Source organism: Eublepharis macularius, chromosome 4 (genome assembly GCF_028583425.1).
Source record: "Eublepharis macularius isolate TG4126 chromosome 4, MPM_Emac_v1.0, whole genome shotgun sequence".
NCBI lineage: Eukaryota > Metazoa > Chordata > Lepidosauria > Squamata > Eublepharidae > Eublepharis > Eublepharis macularius.
In genome coordinates this window covers 152389189-152405781 of record NC_072793.1, presented here as the reverse complement: position 1 = coordinate 152405781, position 16593 = coordinate 152389189, and the positions used below count along the sequence as shown (strand labels likewise).

Genomic DNA, 16593 nt, shown 5'->3' with positions numbered 1-16593 from the left:
CCAGAGTAAATGCATCAAGAGACCAGTGGTCTGACTCCGTATAAGGCAGCTTCATGTATTCATGTACATACCCATAGAGAGTCTGTGCCACAATAAGATGTGGACAGAGTGGCTGGTGCTCACCGAGTCAGGAGTCCACTTCCTTGGCCATCTTTCTGCTACTTCATATGCTGGGGGGAGACAAAGATTGGTCTGCTAGGACTTACACAGAAATGTCTGTTTTTTCTCTCCCTGCTAACCTGCCAGGGTGAATGGCTCTTGTTGTTCAACAGTATCCTGCCCTTCCAGGAGGTCTTGAGCCAAGCAATCCAGCTCCCGTTCTCCAGCAGTGGAATCAGGATCACAGCCAGCACTGAGGCAGTGAGTGGACTTTCCAAGCCCTGGAGGGTGGGGCTGCTTGGTGGTCTTCCCCTCTGTCAGTTTAGCTACCATCTGTGAGAGCATAAATACATGCGCACATCCTGTCTTGCAGACACTTTGCAGAGCTCATTCTGGGGAAATCAGTGTTTTGTTTGCAGGGTAGTGGGCCAGAAGGTGGATGACCGCAGGAGCAGAAGGGGTCTCATGGTCTAATGAGGAGTCACTGTTCTGTGCAGAGCTGAAGCTAAGACTCTTACAACATTCACAGTGAGTCTGAATCTGCCTGCATGCCCAAGAGGTAGAAGAGCCCCTGTCAGATCAGCTACTGCACATCCTAATCACAGATGGGAGTACTGAGGAAACATTCTAGATGCTAAGCTAACTTTTCATTCATTGAAAGTAAATTTCTCTGCTGAAGCGTTTCACTTAGATATACCAGCAGAGGCTGTAGAAGAATCCTACAGGGCTAATGGAATTTGGCAATTAAATGAAAATTCTTGTCCCTGAACATGCGAGTTCAGGCTCTGAGTAGGGGAAGCACTTCTGCACCATCACCCTCCTTCACACAGACTGACTTGTGTGGTACTGGTTAAATGGGCAAGGGCAGGTTACTCTCTCAGGGACCCCTCGACATAAGCTTCTACAGTCCTAAGCACCTAAAATCACTGGAATGTGGGTTGTGAATGCAAACCTCATATGGAACTGTGCTGATTTGTCCTAGGTTTGCAAGTTCCTGATCCAACTGAGCATGGATTTCAGTTCATACTACAACCGGGTGCACATACTGGGGGTAAGTGTCGTGGGTTTGGTAAGCAGGGATATTCAAGGCTTTGCAAGAAATTCAAAGACATTTCAAGTCCCCACTGCATTGTTTTAGCTCACCGCAAGTATATAGATTCAAGAAAGTGGACTGGCTGTGCGTTCGAGAAGCCTGTAATCGGCTTAAAGCTAGCTCTGAAATAAAATGAATTTAGGTCAAGGCTTGATGTTGGCTTCAGTGCTCAGTTCATTCCCTGTGCTAAAGGATGAGCTATATACAGCACAGGTGGAAACTCTACCCTAAGTTCTGCAACTGGTATAAAAATCTGGGTTTGGGGGGCAGACTCTGGGGTGAAGAGGAAGATGTGGGCAGAAGACTTCCTGACATGGGCTTCCATTCTTATCTTCTATGGCTGCTCTCTGCATCCGAGAGTTTGGTAATTACTGTTCAGTTAGATTGAGATTTCCAAGTACTTGACAAAGGTAAAAGGTTCCTCTTCCTGAACCAGATCGCTCATGAGCAGCAACCCTTTTTTTGAGATGAGAGCAAAAAGCGCAAATTTCATGTTCCAGTGAGTTGATGGGGGGGGGTCACTCCTACCCAATTTTGGGAAGTCCCCTAGAGTGTGTACCTTCTCTCCACTTGCAAGCAATAGAATCCCCTTAAACTGTTTTTCAAAAAACTGAAACTCTACCCTGCCCCCTGTATGGCAGAAAGGTGTGTGGGTGTGGGAGGAAGGTCTTAGCCAGGAACTCCATGGAAAGCTGAAATGGGGGAAGCTTGGAAGGATTCATGGGAAGGTCTTGAATTTCAGTGAGAGAGGACAACTACAAATGAAATGAAATGAAATTCCTTACAATCCACAAAAGGCTACTTCTACTGTTTGACACTGCTGGGTGACTATCCTTTTTTTGTATGCCTCTTGCAGGAGTCACGTCCCCACTTGTTCAGCCAGATGTTTGCCCGGTTGCAGCTTATGAGCGCAGTTAGAGAAGTGTTCCACAGTGCCCTGCTGACCCTCCACCTCCCTCCTCTTAACCAGATCTGAGCAAGCCACGTTCACACTTGCTGTGGCCTTCACGGGCACCCTGCAGCAGCCATTCTGAGCTGGCCATTTCCATTGTGAAGATGAATGGGAGGACTGGAATAACATGGTTGGTGTGGGGCAGGGAGCGAAGAGAATACTGTTGTCTTTGACAATCACCACGCAGAACGTAATCTTACTGTTTGGACTCAAAGGGTTCCTCTTCCTCAGTGTTGGTAGAAAGAAGATCCAGAAAGACAGCAATGACTTCTTGCATGTTTCTGAAGCTGAAAAGCTACGGAAATTTTTTTGGTGCCAATGTTGCCAAATGCTAGTTGGCAACATAAAGGACTAAATCTGGACTAGGAAACAAAATGGGGTGGGGTGGAGGGAATGAATGCACTACTTGAAGAATCAGCTGGCCCTGATGCCTCAAGGGGAGTAAGAAGAAATCGAAGAAATCGCTTGGAGGTCATGTTCAAGCAAGCTAAGAGTCTGCAGCTGATGGATGTAAATATGGGTCACTTTTTAAAATACTAAACTCTGTTCTAAAATAGCTAAAATGTTTTGGTTTTGTTACTGCCTCTTTACAAAGGATTTTGGCATCAGCTGTGGCTGCAAGAGGTTGCAAATAAATGCAAGGATTCTTGGCTGCAGTTTGGGGAGAGGACAAAGGCATTGCCTTGAAAGGGGGTATGCTTTTCCACAAATAGCATTTTGCTCTTCAAAGGTAGGCAGTTGGTTGGTTATGGTGGGGAGGAAAGGGGCTGAGGTGAGCCACCAGCATGGCCAAAGCGGGCCCTAGTTGCTACTTCCTTCAGCTTATGGGAGCCAGTTTGGTGAAGTGGATAAGAGTGCGGGACTCTAAGCTGGAGAACCGGGTTTGATTCCCCACTCCTCCACTTGAAGCCAGCTGGGTGCCCTTGGGTCAGACACATCTTCTAGGAGCTCTCTCAGCCCCACCCAGTTCACAGGGAGATTACTGTTGTGAGGATAATAATCCAGTAGCACCTTTAAGACTAACCAATTTTATTGTAGCATAAGCTTTCAAGAATCTCTTCGTCAGATGCATCTGATGAAAAGAACTGTGATTCTTGAAAGCTTATGCTACAGTAAAATTGGTTAGTCTTAAAAGGTGCTACTGGACTCTTTTTGATTTTGCTACTACAGACTAACACGGCTAACTCCTCTGGATCTATGAGGATAATAATGATATACTTTGTAAACTGCTCTGAGTGGGCGTTAAGTTGTCCTGAAGGGCAGTATATAAATCGAATGTTGTTATTATGGTTCTTGTCCTACTTGAGCTGCCAGTAAGAACCAAACAAGATATTGAATCACCTGTGACAGGATGTTCCTGGCAGGTTTTTATTTATTTTTATTGTGAAATTGGAAATGTACATGGTCCAAAGTATAAACTGTTACACAGTAAGAGACTTTGGAATAGATAAACTCTATTGCTTATTAAAAAAGCAAAATATAGCTATATATCACAGTAAATGAATCAAACACCACATATCATTGTTAGATCAATGTTTAAGAACAGTGGGGTCCTCTCCCCGTAACTTGCACCAGGTGGCAGCTTTAGAAATTTCTGCAGATTTAGAACTATGACAAAGATGGTCTGTTATGTAGAGGAGCTGTAGAATCTCACCAGGAAGTGCATACAGTTTTTACTGATTAAAACAGCCTTTCCCTCTTCATCCTCAGCTATTAAAAAGGTAGAGCTAGCAACTGGTATGGGTGGTGTTTGGAAAAGGGATGCACATAAGGAGGAGGGAGGTCTAAGCCCCCTTGTCCCTTGATCCAATGTTGGTCATAGTTATGGTTGCAACATACCTTTTTTAAAACTGCTGAGCAGATCAGTCTGGAAACTTCCCAGGATTTCATCTAATGTGGTTTTAAGTAGAGAAGAGGGGGGTAACTGTTGTGATGGATGCAAGGTGGTATTTCCATAGCAGGCAAGCATATTCTCTGGGGCTGTGGATTGAGTTCAACTTGGCCTCCTGCACTGCAAGTGGGCAGTTCCAAAGGTAGTTCTAGGGCTGCTGGGTCCCTCTTTCCATGCCTGTTGCCAAAGGTGTGCTACTGCAGCTGTTTCATGAGGAGGCTGAGGAGCTGCTGGCGTTGCTTCCAGTGCTGGTGGCTTTGATGGGGCGGCAGTTCAAAGAAGGAGAAAGTGAAGTTGCGGCTGAAGCTGAGGGTAGTTATGCGGGGCACGGGCAGCAGCTTCGTCACCTGCAGCTTGCTCTTGAAGTGCCTGGGCAAGCCTCTGCTTTGCCCCTTCTGCTTAGCCCTGCCTTGCAGCAGCTTGGCTCTTAGTCTCTGCTCCCTTTCTGTGGCTGAGGCCTTCTCTCCATGCTCTGGGGAAAAGCTGCAGAAGGCAGGAGGGCCTGCTGTGGAGCAAGGGACACTATGCAAGACGGAGACCACAGGTGTGAAAAGGGTGTGGAAGGAGGCCTCAGACTGAGCGGCCCCAGTCCATGGGGCCATGTCACTGTTAGGCGGTGGAGCTTTTTTGGTTTGGGAGAAACAGGCAGGGAGACACGGCAACTTCTGATATGGCGTATCTGTAGGAACAGAAAAGCAAGTAGAGCAAGTGTTAGTGAAGCTAGCAAAAGGATGAGAGCAAACAGCAGGAGCTGGAGGCTAGAACTCCTTTCTGATTTGTTTGGTACATTTTTATCTCACCCTTTCTGCAAGGGAAGCATATAGCATTCTCCCTATTCTCACAGCCACCCTATGAAGTAGGTTAGGTATGTGTGTGAGACTGGCCCAAAGTTACCCAGAAAGGTTTCTGGCAACAGGGGGACTTGAACCTGGGCCTTCAAGCAGCTTATCTGACAGTCTAACCACTACTACACACTGGCTCTATTTGGGACTTACAAGGGAAAGCAGGTTTAGCTGACTGAGATCGGGGAAATCCATACCATCCCCAGTCCCCTTTTATTGGAAATTTTAGCGTACAAACATGCTCCCTGCTATCTTTGTTCTAGTATGAGACCCAATACAAAACCTCTGCTTAATTGGCTGCCCAGTGTCCTCTCTGAGATCGCTAATCATAGGATGCCAACCTCTGCTTGTACAGCACTAGAAGCCCCTTCTTTCTTTGATGGAGAATTCCAAATACTGCCACGGGAATGGTAGTCCTGCACCAAGTATGCTGTTAAGCTCTGCTCACCGTCTTTTTGTCCTTTGGAAAGCTGAGGAAGAACCATCTTGTTTTGCCTTGCACTTAAAGGAGTCTCGGTCACAATTTTGTCCCGGTCCTTGATTGCAGCTCCTACCTGGATGTGGGAGGAAATGCAGATGAGTTTGGGGTGAAGGAGGTCAAGAAAAGTGAGAATTATAAATAGTAGCTTGAGATACGTGGGGTGAGAGTCTTGGGGGTAAGCTACACACACATCACTTTCCTGTCTTGTTCAATAATTGGTACAGTATAGAATGCAAAGAAATCATATAGGAATAGTGTTAGGAAAATGCACTACACCTTGCTTTGAGAGATCATACACAGTTTAACCCAGTTCCACTCATATCCTCCAGCAACTCTGCTAAATGGAACTGGGGCTTCTCTCATGCAATCCTGCAAGTTCTCAATAGTCTGGTATTGTTTTCATGTACCTCCCCCACTCCCCTAGACACGAATGAGCAAAACTTGCAGCAGTAAACCAGTATTGGAGGCATAAAAAGGCATGTCTAGGCAACTTCCTCCTGCTTTGTACAGGACTAGTTATGGGGCTAACCTTGCTACCTTACGGGGATTCCACGCATAACCTCAGAACCTTAACAAGGCAGTGGTGAGCAAGTGGCAGGCGTGCACTCAAGTTGAAGGACAACCTTGTTAACCATCTCACTACCAGAGCCATCCTGAAATTTCAGCCATTCTGAAATCTAATTTCCAACCACTGCCCCCAAGGATTGCCCATGGACATACCCTCCTATGCAGCAACTTGTACGCTAGTGGTTTCCATACCTTCCCCAGCCAGCCTCTGGTTGGATCTTCTTTATTCCTTGCATGGAGCTGACACTTCTTGAAGGTAGGGGTTCCGCTTATCCTCATGGAGCAGCCCAGGTGGGTGGCGACGCTTGCTGTGGGTAGGAATGACCTTCGGACCACGGCACCAGCCACTGAAGGGAGCAGGCCAGTTGCTTCCAGGGATGCCATTCGCTGGGTCCCTTCTGAGACTATTTGTTTCTGCCTGGCTTTTGGGATGACACGTGGCTGGAATGGCATCTTTGAGCTGATTCAGTTGTAGTTCCCCAAGTTAGTCCACGGCATCTGAAGTGTGCTTAGGAGTTCCTGAACATAGTTGCAGGATAGCCCAGGCTAAAGGTGAGTGCCTATTAGACAAGAGCCCAAACCTGGCTACTCACTCCACATTCTTCTATTGCAAGTGCCACCAAGTGAACAATGTTGCTTTGGTTCACTGTGAGTTCAGCAGCTCACAAAGGCCATTGGACAGCAGCAGTGCATGACAGATGCACCTTGTGTACTGAACCTTGACACAAAAGGGCCTTGTTGTGATCTCCCTGTTGCTGCACTTGGGGCCATCAAATATGCATGGGGCTACCAGACCAGTAACCCCAGCCTGTCCAGGGCTCAAGTGATGAATTATTAAGGACAGGCCGGCAGAAACTTCCTGAGCATATTCTCATCTCCATACATAATTACCAAGACAGACAGATTACACATTGCAGATACCACCAGCATGGTAAAGAGGTCATCTGGATGATCACATCGTTTCTGAGAGTTTCTGGCTTCTTTATGTAGAACTTCAACATGTAAGACTGTATCATAAAAAGCATAGGCGCCTTGTCTTATTGGGATTGGAGTTCTATACATATTGACTCATGTATGTGTTTTGAGATTGGATCACAATTCCAGCTCTGGTCTTTCAAGTTCCCTTTGGTCCACACTTGAGCCTCATCACAATCAACCCTACTAAATCTCTTGTTTTATGACAGTTTCCATTTTTGAAATTGGTAAGTATTTCTGATGGTAATATTTGATATAAACAGCGCCCAACCTGGAATAGTTACACTGAGTAACAAGGCATAAAGAAAAGCATCAAGCAAACAAATGAATGGATATAAATGTCTCATTGTCCTTGGTACTGATAGTGAACAGGGGAATTCAGCCATTTCTATCTCTGTGAGGGAGAACTAATTAGGATTAATAAAGTTCTCTTGTACAAAGATCTCAGTTATATACAACACCAGGTTATGAAGCAGACAGTTTCTATGATAGTGACTAAACCAACATTTGGCAACCTAGATTTTTCAGTTCAGCACTTTTTAGAATTAAGGAAGAGCTGATTGTTGCTAGCACCTCCTTCCATAGGAATTTCTGAAAAATGACCACCACGATGACAACCAAATCACACGGCTTAAAATTTGGCAATCAGATTTCTGAATTTACCATACTTTTTCACCAAGAAAATATTGGTATATTGGTTGTTACTAAATCCTGTGCATTTTCCAGAAATTTGACCAGTCTACAAAGGCAATTATGTGCTCACTTCATGGCGTTTTTCATACAAAAGCTTTTATCTATCACCTGGCATGTTTCCAGCAGGCCTTTGTTCATACTTTGCACCGGAGAATCTCCAGGCCCTGGCCACATATCACAGTATGACAGCCGTGTTGCCTGCTTTCCCAACACTCTAGAGCAGCCACATCAGCTACGTGGCAAAACTTGCTGTACACAAAAGACAGACTGTCCTCATCAAGGCACCACAGTGTCAGGCGCTGGTCCACAGAAACGGAAAGGAGGAAGTTGGGGTGTAGGAGTCGGACTCCTGTCACATGAGCTGCGTGGGCGCAAAGCCTCGAGAACTTTCTAAGGACGTGGATGCCAGCCCCACCAATGGTTCCCTTGTTGACTATGCTTTTGACATTCACTTCTATAACACAGATGTGGATGGAACCATCATCGCTGCCACTGGCCACGAGGAAATGGCCACTCGCTGTTTCCTGGACATGGAGGCTATTCACACCACAGCTGTGAGCCTGGATGGTAAAGACCGGAGTTTCCAGAGCTGGAAAAAAACCAGACGTTCTGTCACAATACACCGGAAGGGTACAAGGCAAGAGAGGAACACAATGCTGGCCAGGGTTCCTGCAATAAGCAGCATATATGGGGAATGGGTGGGTCCATGGCTCAATGGTAGGAGCATCTACTTTGCATGAAGAAAGTCCCAGGATCAAGGCCCAGCATCCCCACTTAAAACGCTCAGGAAGTAGACGAGACCCTGGAGAGCAGCTGCCAGTCAGAGCAGACAATACTGACCTTGATGGACCAGGGGTCTAACTCATTATAAGATAGCATTTTGTCTCCTCATCATAAACAACTGAGAAGCAATAAGGACACACAAAACAGGACGTTCAATACAATCGCCTACCCAGAAGCTCCACCTCTCTGACTTTTGCCTTTACAGCCTCCATGGCACAATCAATGGTAGCCGTGATATCCCAAAATGCAATGGCCCCGTCAGTGGCAGCACTGACCAAGAACTGTCTCCTGCAAAATAAGATGCATTGCAAAGTTTAGCTTGCGAGGGTACCAAGGACAGGCCAGCCCAGTCCAACCTTTGGGTTTCATCTTTCCAGGCTGAAGAGTGTACTGTTCATGAGACACATCCTCAGGCACCCTGGGGGAATGTAGCTGCTCCATTCTCACCTTCCTCCACCAGCTGTCTTGCAGGTAAACACTTGGACTTTCAGGACACAGCGCTGATGGTAAAAGGACTCTGCCACAAGCCAGAGTTTCTGGGCACACTCGAGCAGCAAGAAAAGCCTATACAGACAGGCAAACCGTTAATATATAAGAATGGGAGATGCAGTGGGTATCAAGGGCACAGAAGAATTGAACAGCACCTTAAAAACTAACAAAATTATTTCAGCAAACGCATTCATGAATCAGAGCTCACTTCCTCAGAAGCTCAGAAGTATGTATCAATGGTTGTAGTTACATGCTGGCTCTCTATTGCTCAAGTTCCCTTCTCCAATTTGGGAAGGGCTGCACTGGGAAAGTAAAGAAGCAGCCATCCCATAGACAATATACAGCCCCTCTTGTCTCCCCTCACCCCGTCATCTATCCTTTCCAGATTTCTTTCTGGCAGTCAAAGTAAGTCCATAGTAACCTGCCAGGACCTTAAGAGGGAGAGTTCGATGCCCCTTCTTACCGGACAGATCCGTCACTGCAGGCAGCAGCTAGAAAGAGTATGGGAGCAGGCAGCTCTGCATCCTCAGTCCCAACGAACACTGCAACAGACATATACCTGGAACACAGAAGAAGTCAGTCACCCTAATTTTGGCCCTTCCTGCTGACAGCTTCCGGGGAGAGGTTGGAAGAAAAAAGATCATAGAATAGCCCTGCTAAATCAGACCAGCGGTCCATCTAGACCAGCATCCTGTTCCATGCAGTGGCCAACCAGTTGCCCAGGAGGGTAAACAAACAAGGCACAAAGACCAAGACCCTTCTTCTGATGCTGTCTCCTAGCACTGACATTCAGAGGTTTACTGCCTGTGGATGTGGGGCAGCCACTGATGGACCTGTCCTCCAGAAATCTGTCTAATTCCTGATGAAACCATCTATGCTCATGGCCACATCCTTACACTTTAATTACCTGTTGAATAAACAAACACTGAGAAGTATTGAATAAAGGACTATAAAGCTTGCAACCTAAACGAATAATTGGCATATGATACTACCAAGCACGAAGAAAACATGCTATATCCATGCATGATTATTCCGAATCACATGCCAGCACAATGGGAAGTAGAAAATTCTGTGATGGGTACAAATTAAGCAAATGCGCTTCCTTTTAAATAATTTATTCTGCTACTTCCCATCATGGGAGAGGCAAAGAGTGGTGCAGCCTCATAACTGAACCACTGGTATGCCTACTCTGCGCCCAGCTCTGGCAATGTGTTGCCCACAAATGTTCAAACTCCACAGCTTTAAGAGTTTGACATGGCAGCTAAGATGATCAGAATACTGAATTCTATGTCTGGTGTCAAATCCCAAGCTTACAAGATGCTGTCAGAGAATCCTTCAATTCTGCACGAAGTACATACGTAGGGATGTAGTTAATATAGGGATGTTTTCTTTGTGCATGATGGTAACATACACCAATTATCTATTTATGCTGCATGTGTTATACTTTACTCAATACTTATTTCTTTTTTAAAGTGCATGTTTCTAGTCGTCATAGAGAAGAAAATTTTAAATTATCTGGGGAAGACCTGCAAAGAGATTAAACACTAGAGGGACTTTTGCATGCAGGGGTCACCTCCATGTGTACTTCTCCAATTCCCAGGTTGAGAATCTGAATCCAGAAGTTCAAGGGAGGGACTGTGGTTCAGTGGTAGAGCAGCTGCTTTGCATGCAAAAGGTCCCAGGTTAAAAGGACCAGGTAGTAAGTGATGTGAAAGTCATTAACCTGAGAACCTTGAGAGCTGCTGCTCGTCAAAGTAGGCAGTACTGACGTTGATAGACCAATGATCTGATTCAGTATAAAGCATGTATGTGTGTCTCCGCAGTGCTACTTCAACATGCTAACCACTGCACCACACTGAACATTATTCTCAAAGCCAGTTGGATGTGAATGTTGTACCCTCCTCTACAACAACAGACTGTGTGTCTGGTGGTAGCTCAGCCCTGATGCTGGAGAAGTTATAGGTTCCATAGAGTGAGTTGTCTGTGCTTTCAACTCAAGATCATCAGCTATAGCTACAGGCCATTGCTGCTACCTGGTCTCTGGATCCATCTTGATCAACTTGTGCCTATTTTTCATGCGATCCCACTGCTCATCCAGCCGATGTGATGCCACATGGGCCAGCTGGCACAACACACCACTGCTGGAACCATAGTCAGGGCTGAGCTGCAGACGGTAACATTCAATCTGAGCTCGGCCCCCTGCTGAGAAAAGGATGGAGGAGATACTCCCTTTCTCCTGCAGAACAGCAGTGCTTTCCACCACCGCCAGAGCTCTCACGCTTGAGATATGGTCATTGAGAGCTGTGAGCCGGCTCAACGTATGAAACTGTGCTCCAAAGGCTAGAATAGTCACTGTGTTGTCCTCGCTGCCAGTGGCAAAGATGCTTACTAGGTCCTGCCTGGATGTCTTCAAAGTTCCAACATGGCACACACATGTCAGCTCTCGCCCATGCAAAGATTCTTTGAGGATGCACTGCCCATTGGGCATATCTCTATTTTGGTATACGACCACGTCCCCAGATTTGATGTAAGCAAAGGTCTCAGCAGAGGGACAATGAGTGTAGCTCCAGGAGCGGTGGCCACCCCCACAAGGGATGCTCAACAGCGTCTCATTGCTGTTGGCATTCCAGAGCACAAAGCAGGCAGCATGGAAGCCCAGCACCCACATGCTGCCATCAGGGCTGAAACGCAGCCCTTCCAGCCACTCCAGGCCTTTGCATGGCTTCTGCTTCCTCAGCACTTGGAGCTGCTGGCCCAAAATCTGGAGCTGCCTGTAGCAGCCATCACGGCCTGTGCTGTAGAGGAAGTCACCATGGCAGGCTACAGAGGTTACGCCAGTCTTCCCATGAAGTCCAAAGATTAGAGAAACAGGGTCCTTGGTGTCTGGCCTCTCTCTTCCAATAGGAAGGTTTAGCCCTGGCACATTACAGGCTGTCACTGAACCTAATCCACGTAAGTCTCCTCCCCCTGATGCCTTCTCTTGTTCCAAGTCAAGACGGGTCCTGCATGCAAACAGCATCAGAGAGCCCCGGCGGTCACCACAAAGGAGAAAATCTCCATGGGGAAGGAAGGCGGTGCACGTGTGCCATCGCTGCTTGCAAGGCGGCAGGCTGAAGCACTGCTTTACCACCACAGTCATGCTGTCGAGTGGGCTGCAAGAGACCTCCAGCCACAGCAGAATGCCAGCTGAGCCAGACACAAAGAGACCGCAAGTGCTGAGATCCTGGCCTGGGCATGAGGACCAGCTCAGGCTGTGCACTTTCCCGTCGTACAGATTCAGGTCCTTGCTTAGCGCAGGATTGTGGAGAGGGAATATTTTGACCTGCCCTGAAAGACTGCCCATAGCACACAGGGTATCTCCTCCAGTGAGCTGACACACTTCTAGGAGGCTGTAGGACTGATAAGCAGCATCCTCCAGGATCAACGTCCAGTCTTTAGAGGTCAAGCCATAAGAGTATACAGCCCCAGCATCAGTCATTACAAGGAGATGGCCAGTATCCACCAGCTTTACTGCTCTGGGTAATCCTTTCCTTTGAGGTGATGGGAAATTAAGCTGCAAGAGGCTGTTCCTGTTGGTCCTCGGTCCTTTCAAATGCCAGCATCTAATGCCAGAATCAGCCCCGCCTGTGAAGACACAGCCCCGTGCCTCGTGCACCGCCACTGTGCGTAGACCTCGGCCTGTGTGTCCTTTGAAGCTGCGAACAATCTCACCTTGGTAGTTCCACACAAGACAAGCTGAATCTTCTCCTATGCTGATGATACAGTCGTTCAGCAGCTGGACTGACCACACCCTGGACTGGTGCCCGTAGCATACCAGCAAGCACGGGATGTGGTCCAGAGGTGCTTGGAGGTTGCTGATGCCCCACAGCCGCAGGCTCCTATCATCTGAAGCTGAGGCCAAGATGCTTTTGCTTTCCGAGTAGCAGATGCTGAAGATAACACCGTGGTGCCCAATGATCCTGCTGCGGGGTTTTATCCTTCCTGTTTCATCAGCCAGGTCAGAAACACACCAGATCACCAGTTGATTGAAGACAGTGCCAGCCACCAGAACCAAACTGTCCCAGCTGCTCCCAACCAAATGGGCGGAGTAGAGAATGCATTTCTCTTGGCAGTGTACTTCTTGGAGAATCTTTTGGCCAACATAGTCATACAGAGCCACAGAGTTATGGCCTAGAGCCACTGCCACACAGCTTGGTGTCTCAGTGCTGCTCTCCAGCCACTGCAGGTCCCAGATCCAATCATGCAGCTCACAGAGAGGAAAGAGTTCAGCTAACTTTATCCTGTTGTTCTGGAGGCCAAACTCTACAATGACAAGGCTTTTGCCCCCAAAGACAGCCAGGGTGGAGGCTTCGCCGGCTCCTGGAGTCTGCTTTGGTTGCTCTTTGATACTGTGGATGTTAGAGTGCCGGAGGACCTGTTTGCAGCATCTTGGAGAGCAGACAGTGCCAGGCTCTAAAGCATAGATGGCTATGTTGGGTCCTTCACCTGAAAGAGCACAAGAGGCCAGAATCACCATACCAAAACGGGATCAAAATGTCACACTCTTTTTTCAACAGTGCCCACCGTTACAAACATCAACAGATGGTGCATGATGTCTGATCCCAACATAAAGGCCCAGGGTGGCATTGCTTTTGATGGTACTTCCGTCACACACCTTTTAGCCCTTCCACCAGAGATCTTGGAAAGCAGCTACCAGCCTGAGTAAACAGTGCTAGGCTAGATTACTATAAAAGGTAGCTTCGTGTGATCTTATGGATCAGGGCAGAGAATTCGCAGGGAGGAACCATAGTTTGGTGGCAAATCAATGTAAATGGCATTGCAAGGCCTCAGATTCAAACGCTGGCACATGAAAGTCTGGAGATCCTCTGCCATTCAGAGTGGCCAATTTCAGATGAAACAAGTCTCTCTCTCAATATAAGTTGGCGTCATATGTCATACCACAGACCCTTGGCAACTTCCTGGAACTCACTCATACCTTTGCTCCTGACTGAAAACAGAACAACTTCCAATTAAGTTTTCTAATTCCAGCGATCTCTGTGATTTCCCGGGCAGTAATCTGCTCATATTCCTAAGCAATTGGCCTGATAGGATTCTACAGTTTTCCCGTTCTCTGACTTAACAGTGCCATCCTAAGCAGTGTTAAACCCTCCTGAGTACACATAAGTGAATGAGCTTAGAAGAGTACAACTCTGCTTAGAATGGCATCCTTGTCCCACTTTACTCAGCCAGCTCCCCCTCCCCCGTTCCTGTTGTGTCTGGCTATTCAGCAGGGCAGAAAGGTGGCTTTGATACTTTCCTACAAATGTGCCTAAGCGAAGAAAAACAGTAGAGAAATATTTGCATTAATGGAAGTGGATTGCGCTTGGCCATATGCAATTGATAATTGGCTTATTTAACATACTGTTTTTGGCATTCACTGACGAAAATCTCTGAGCAGATTCTGATCCATTGTCCTTAAGGAGATATCAAACTACACAGTAGCGTATAGGACGCCTACCTGCTACCAGATGATCTTGTATGATCTCCAGAGCTGTGATAGGAGCCAACAGCAATTCTGTTTCCATTGTTGCAAAAGGATGGGAGGTGAGGCCCCTTGCCAATTCTCTCTCTCTTATATAACAGGATGCCGACATCTATTCAAAGAGAAGGGAAACTGTAACAAATGCTCCAAATGTGTATCAGCTCAAAACAGTCTGTGTCATAATGATCTTGTACAAATCTATAGTGCAGCTATATTTGGAATACTGAGCACATTTTTGGTTGCTGGATCTCAAAATGGATATAACTGAATCTGAAAAAGTGCAAAGAAAGGCAGTCAACACGATCATGTTTCAGGCGGGTAGCCATATGAGTCTGTAGGAGTAACAAAATTTGAGTCCAGTAGCACCTTAAAGATCAACACTTCCCAGGGTATAAGCTTTCCTGAGTCAAAATGATCAAGAGACTGGTATATGTGTGAGATTGATATGGCTGATAATTGTACCATCCTGAGAGAAATGATGACCCGGGGTGGTGATGGTAAAAGTGTCAACTCTTGCACGGCTCTGTGAGGATGGTGTCAGACAGACCAGCAGGAAAATAAGCAGTGGCATTTGTTGTATTGTCGAAGGCTTTCACGGCCGGAGAACGATGGTTGTTGTGGGTTTTCCGGGCAATACAGCCTGGAAAACCCACAATAGTGGTATTTGTTGTTTGAAATCATTTGCTACATAAACTAGCAAAGTGAAAACTGTGTGAAGGAATAAAATAGTATTCCCTCAGTCAGACCACTAATCTATCTGTGGCTTGCTGGCAGTAAAAAGTCCTTCCAAGCAGCAACTAACCTGGAGACATTAAGGATTGGAACAAAGCACCAGTTCTACCAATAAGGCAAATATTGCGAAGTCCTAAATTAACGCTAACATTTGAAGCTCCCTATTAACTGCACACTTAACAGAATTTATTCCAGCCTAAGATCTGATGACTCAGAGCTCACTTCACCTGGTCAAGAGTCCAGTATCAGCCTTTAAGACTAACCAACTTTATTGTGGCATGAGCTTTCGAGAGCCACAGCTCTCTTCGTCAGATGCATCTTCACCTTGTGTTACTATAATTTACATACTTCCACCGCCTTACATGGCAAAGCAGTACGCGCCCAGCAAAGTCCAGGAACTTACACTCACATTTCGATATGAGGGAAAAGCGAAGGAACAAGCAAAAACAACGAAGGCTGCATTAAGCCGGGCGCATGAAGGAAACGGGGACCTACGTGCCCCTGCGACTCCGGAGGGAGAGGACGCGTCCTTGTTCGCCTTCTAAGCAGTGTAATGGATCCGCAAGTGCTTCAGCGGGGCTTAATTACAAGCCTAGAAGTGGGCCGGGGGTGGGTGGGAAATCGTCACCGCCGGCGGGAAGAGACGCCAGCGCGAGAAATCAATGGGGAGGAAGTCAACGGACCACTCCGCCCAGCCACATTGGGGGAAAGTCGCTCTTACCTTACAGGCAGGCGCCGACCCCGCCCAACTACCAATCAGAGAGCACCACGGAAGCCCGCCTTCCTACCTCCCATGCAGCCATTGGCTCGTGGTTGCTAGGGCGGGCTTCACCCCAGTCTGGAAAGCAGCATTTTTTTTAAAGGCAGGGCGAAGCCTTTGGCGTTGGCTGATGGCTGTAAATCGAGCGTTGGGTGGGCTATGACGTGGTAGAGTGCTGTCGGAGAGACTGGCTTTCTTCCTGCTCCGTGGAGAAAGGGTGGGATAAAAACGTACTAGGCAGACAAGGTTTCCCCCTACAAATGTTAATCCAGCCAGAAAGTATATGAAAGAGGCAATAAAGTGCCCAGATCCCCTAGCAGAGACGCATAAATATCGCTTCCTTATATGTTTAATACATTCCTATCTCGCCCTACCTCCAATGAGTTCACGATTCTTTCCCCTTCTCCGTTTTATCCTCGTTACAATTCTGTGCGATGGTTTAGGCTGTGAGTGACTTGCCCCAGTATTCACCTTGGTCCCCCAAGGAACCAAGCCGACCATCTTAAGTTCTAAGCCATTCTCTCCTGTCACGCTTACAGTGAAATGGGACTGCTAAGATGCTATTGGTACTGCTCCTACGAAATGCCAAGGTTTATTCCCCCCCCCCCCCTCCATCAGTCCAGAGCACAATGTGGTTCGTGGTCTAGGTATTGGTCTCAAACTCATTATCACTCCCACTTCCCATTTCAAAGTGTATCATTTCCGGTTTGAAGAG

The 16593-nt window shown here is 47.1% G+C and overlaps 2 protein-coding genes across 3 annotated transcripts in view; one reads left to right on the top strand and one right to left on the bottom strand.

Annotated features, from left to right (window-relative positions):
* Nucleotides 1-3129, top strand: part of DALRD3 (DALR anticodon binding domain containing 3) — a 28852-nt gene extending 25723 nt beyond the window's left edge. Inside the window, exons 12-14 of the mRNA XM_054978233.1 lie at nt 247-360; nt 1082-1150; nt 2049-3129. Coding sequence (XP_054834208.1) covers nt 247-360; nt 1082-1150; nt 2049-2168 — 303 coding nt within the window. The 3' untranslated portion in view covers nt 2169-3129. The remainder of the gene's footprint in view (nt 1-246; nt 361-1081; nt 1151-2048) is intronic.
* Nucleotides 3130-3444: 315 nt separating this feature from the next.
* WDR6 (WD repeat domain 6) lies at nt 3445-15749 on the bottom strand. Of its 2 annotated transcripts, XM_054978529.1 has the most exons (10): nt 15528-15749; nt 14363-14498; nt 10899-13350; nt 9329-9424; nt 8824-8940; nt 8546-8664; nt 7702-8182; nt 6118-6471; nt 5326-5431; nt 3445-4714 (listed from the first exon to the last, which is right to left on the bottom strand). In XM_054978529.1, exons 2-7 carry the CDS (start codon nt 14496-14498, stop codon nt 7728-7730), a joined length of 3375 nt encoding a protein of 1124 aa, XP_054834504.1. In that variant the 5' UTR covers nt 15528-15749; the 3' UTR covers nt 3445-4714; nt 5326-5431; nt 6118-6471; nt 7702-7727. The 2 variants fall into 2 exon arrangements, with proteins under 2 accessions (XP_054834504.1, XP_054834503.1); XM_054978528.1 differs by having other exon boundaries at nt 6118-8182.
* Nucleotides 15750-16593: the final 844 nt, after the last annotated feature.

What these genes read in the sequence shown, in the direction of transcription:
- WDR6 (XM_054978528.1), bottom strand. Translation starts at nt 14,498, where the DNA reads ATGTCGGCATCCTGTTATATAAGAGAGAGAGAATTGGCAAGGGGCCTC. An exon ending in ACAAGATCATCTGGTAGCAG is followed by an intron (nt 13,351 to 14,362) that starts GTAGGCGTCCTA and finishes GTGCTCTTTCAG; the next exon opens with GTGAAGGACCCAACATAGCC. An exon ending in AAGACAGCTGGTGGAGGAAG is followed by an intron (nt 8,665 to 8,823) that starts GTGAGAATGGAG and finishes CTTATTTTGCAG; the next exon opens with GAGACAGTTCTTGGTCAGTG.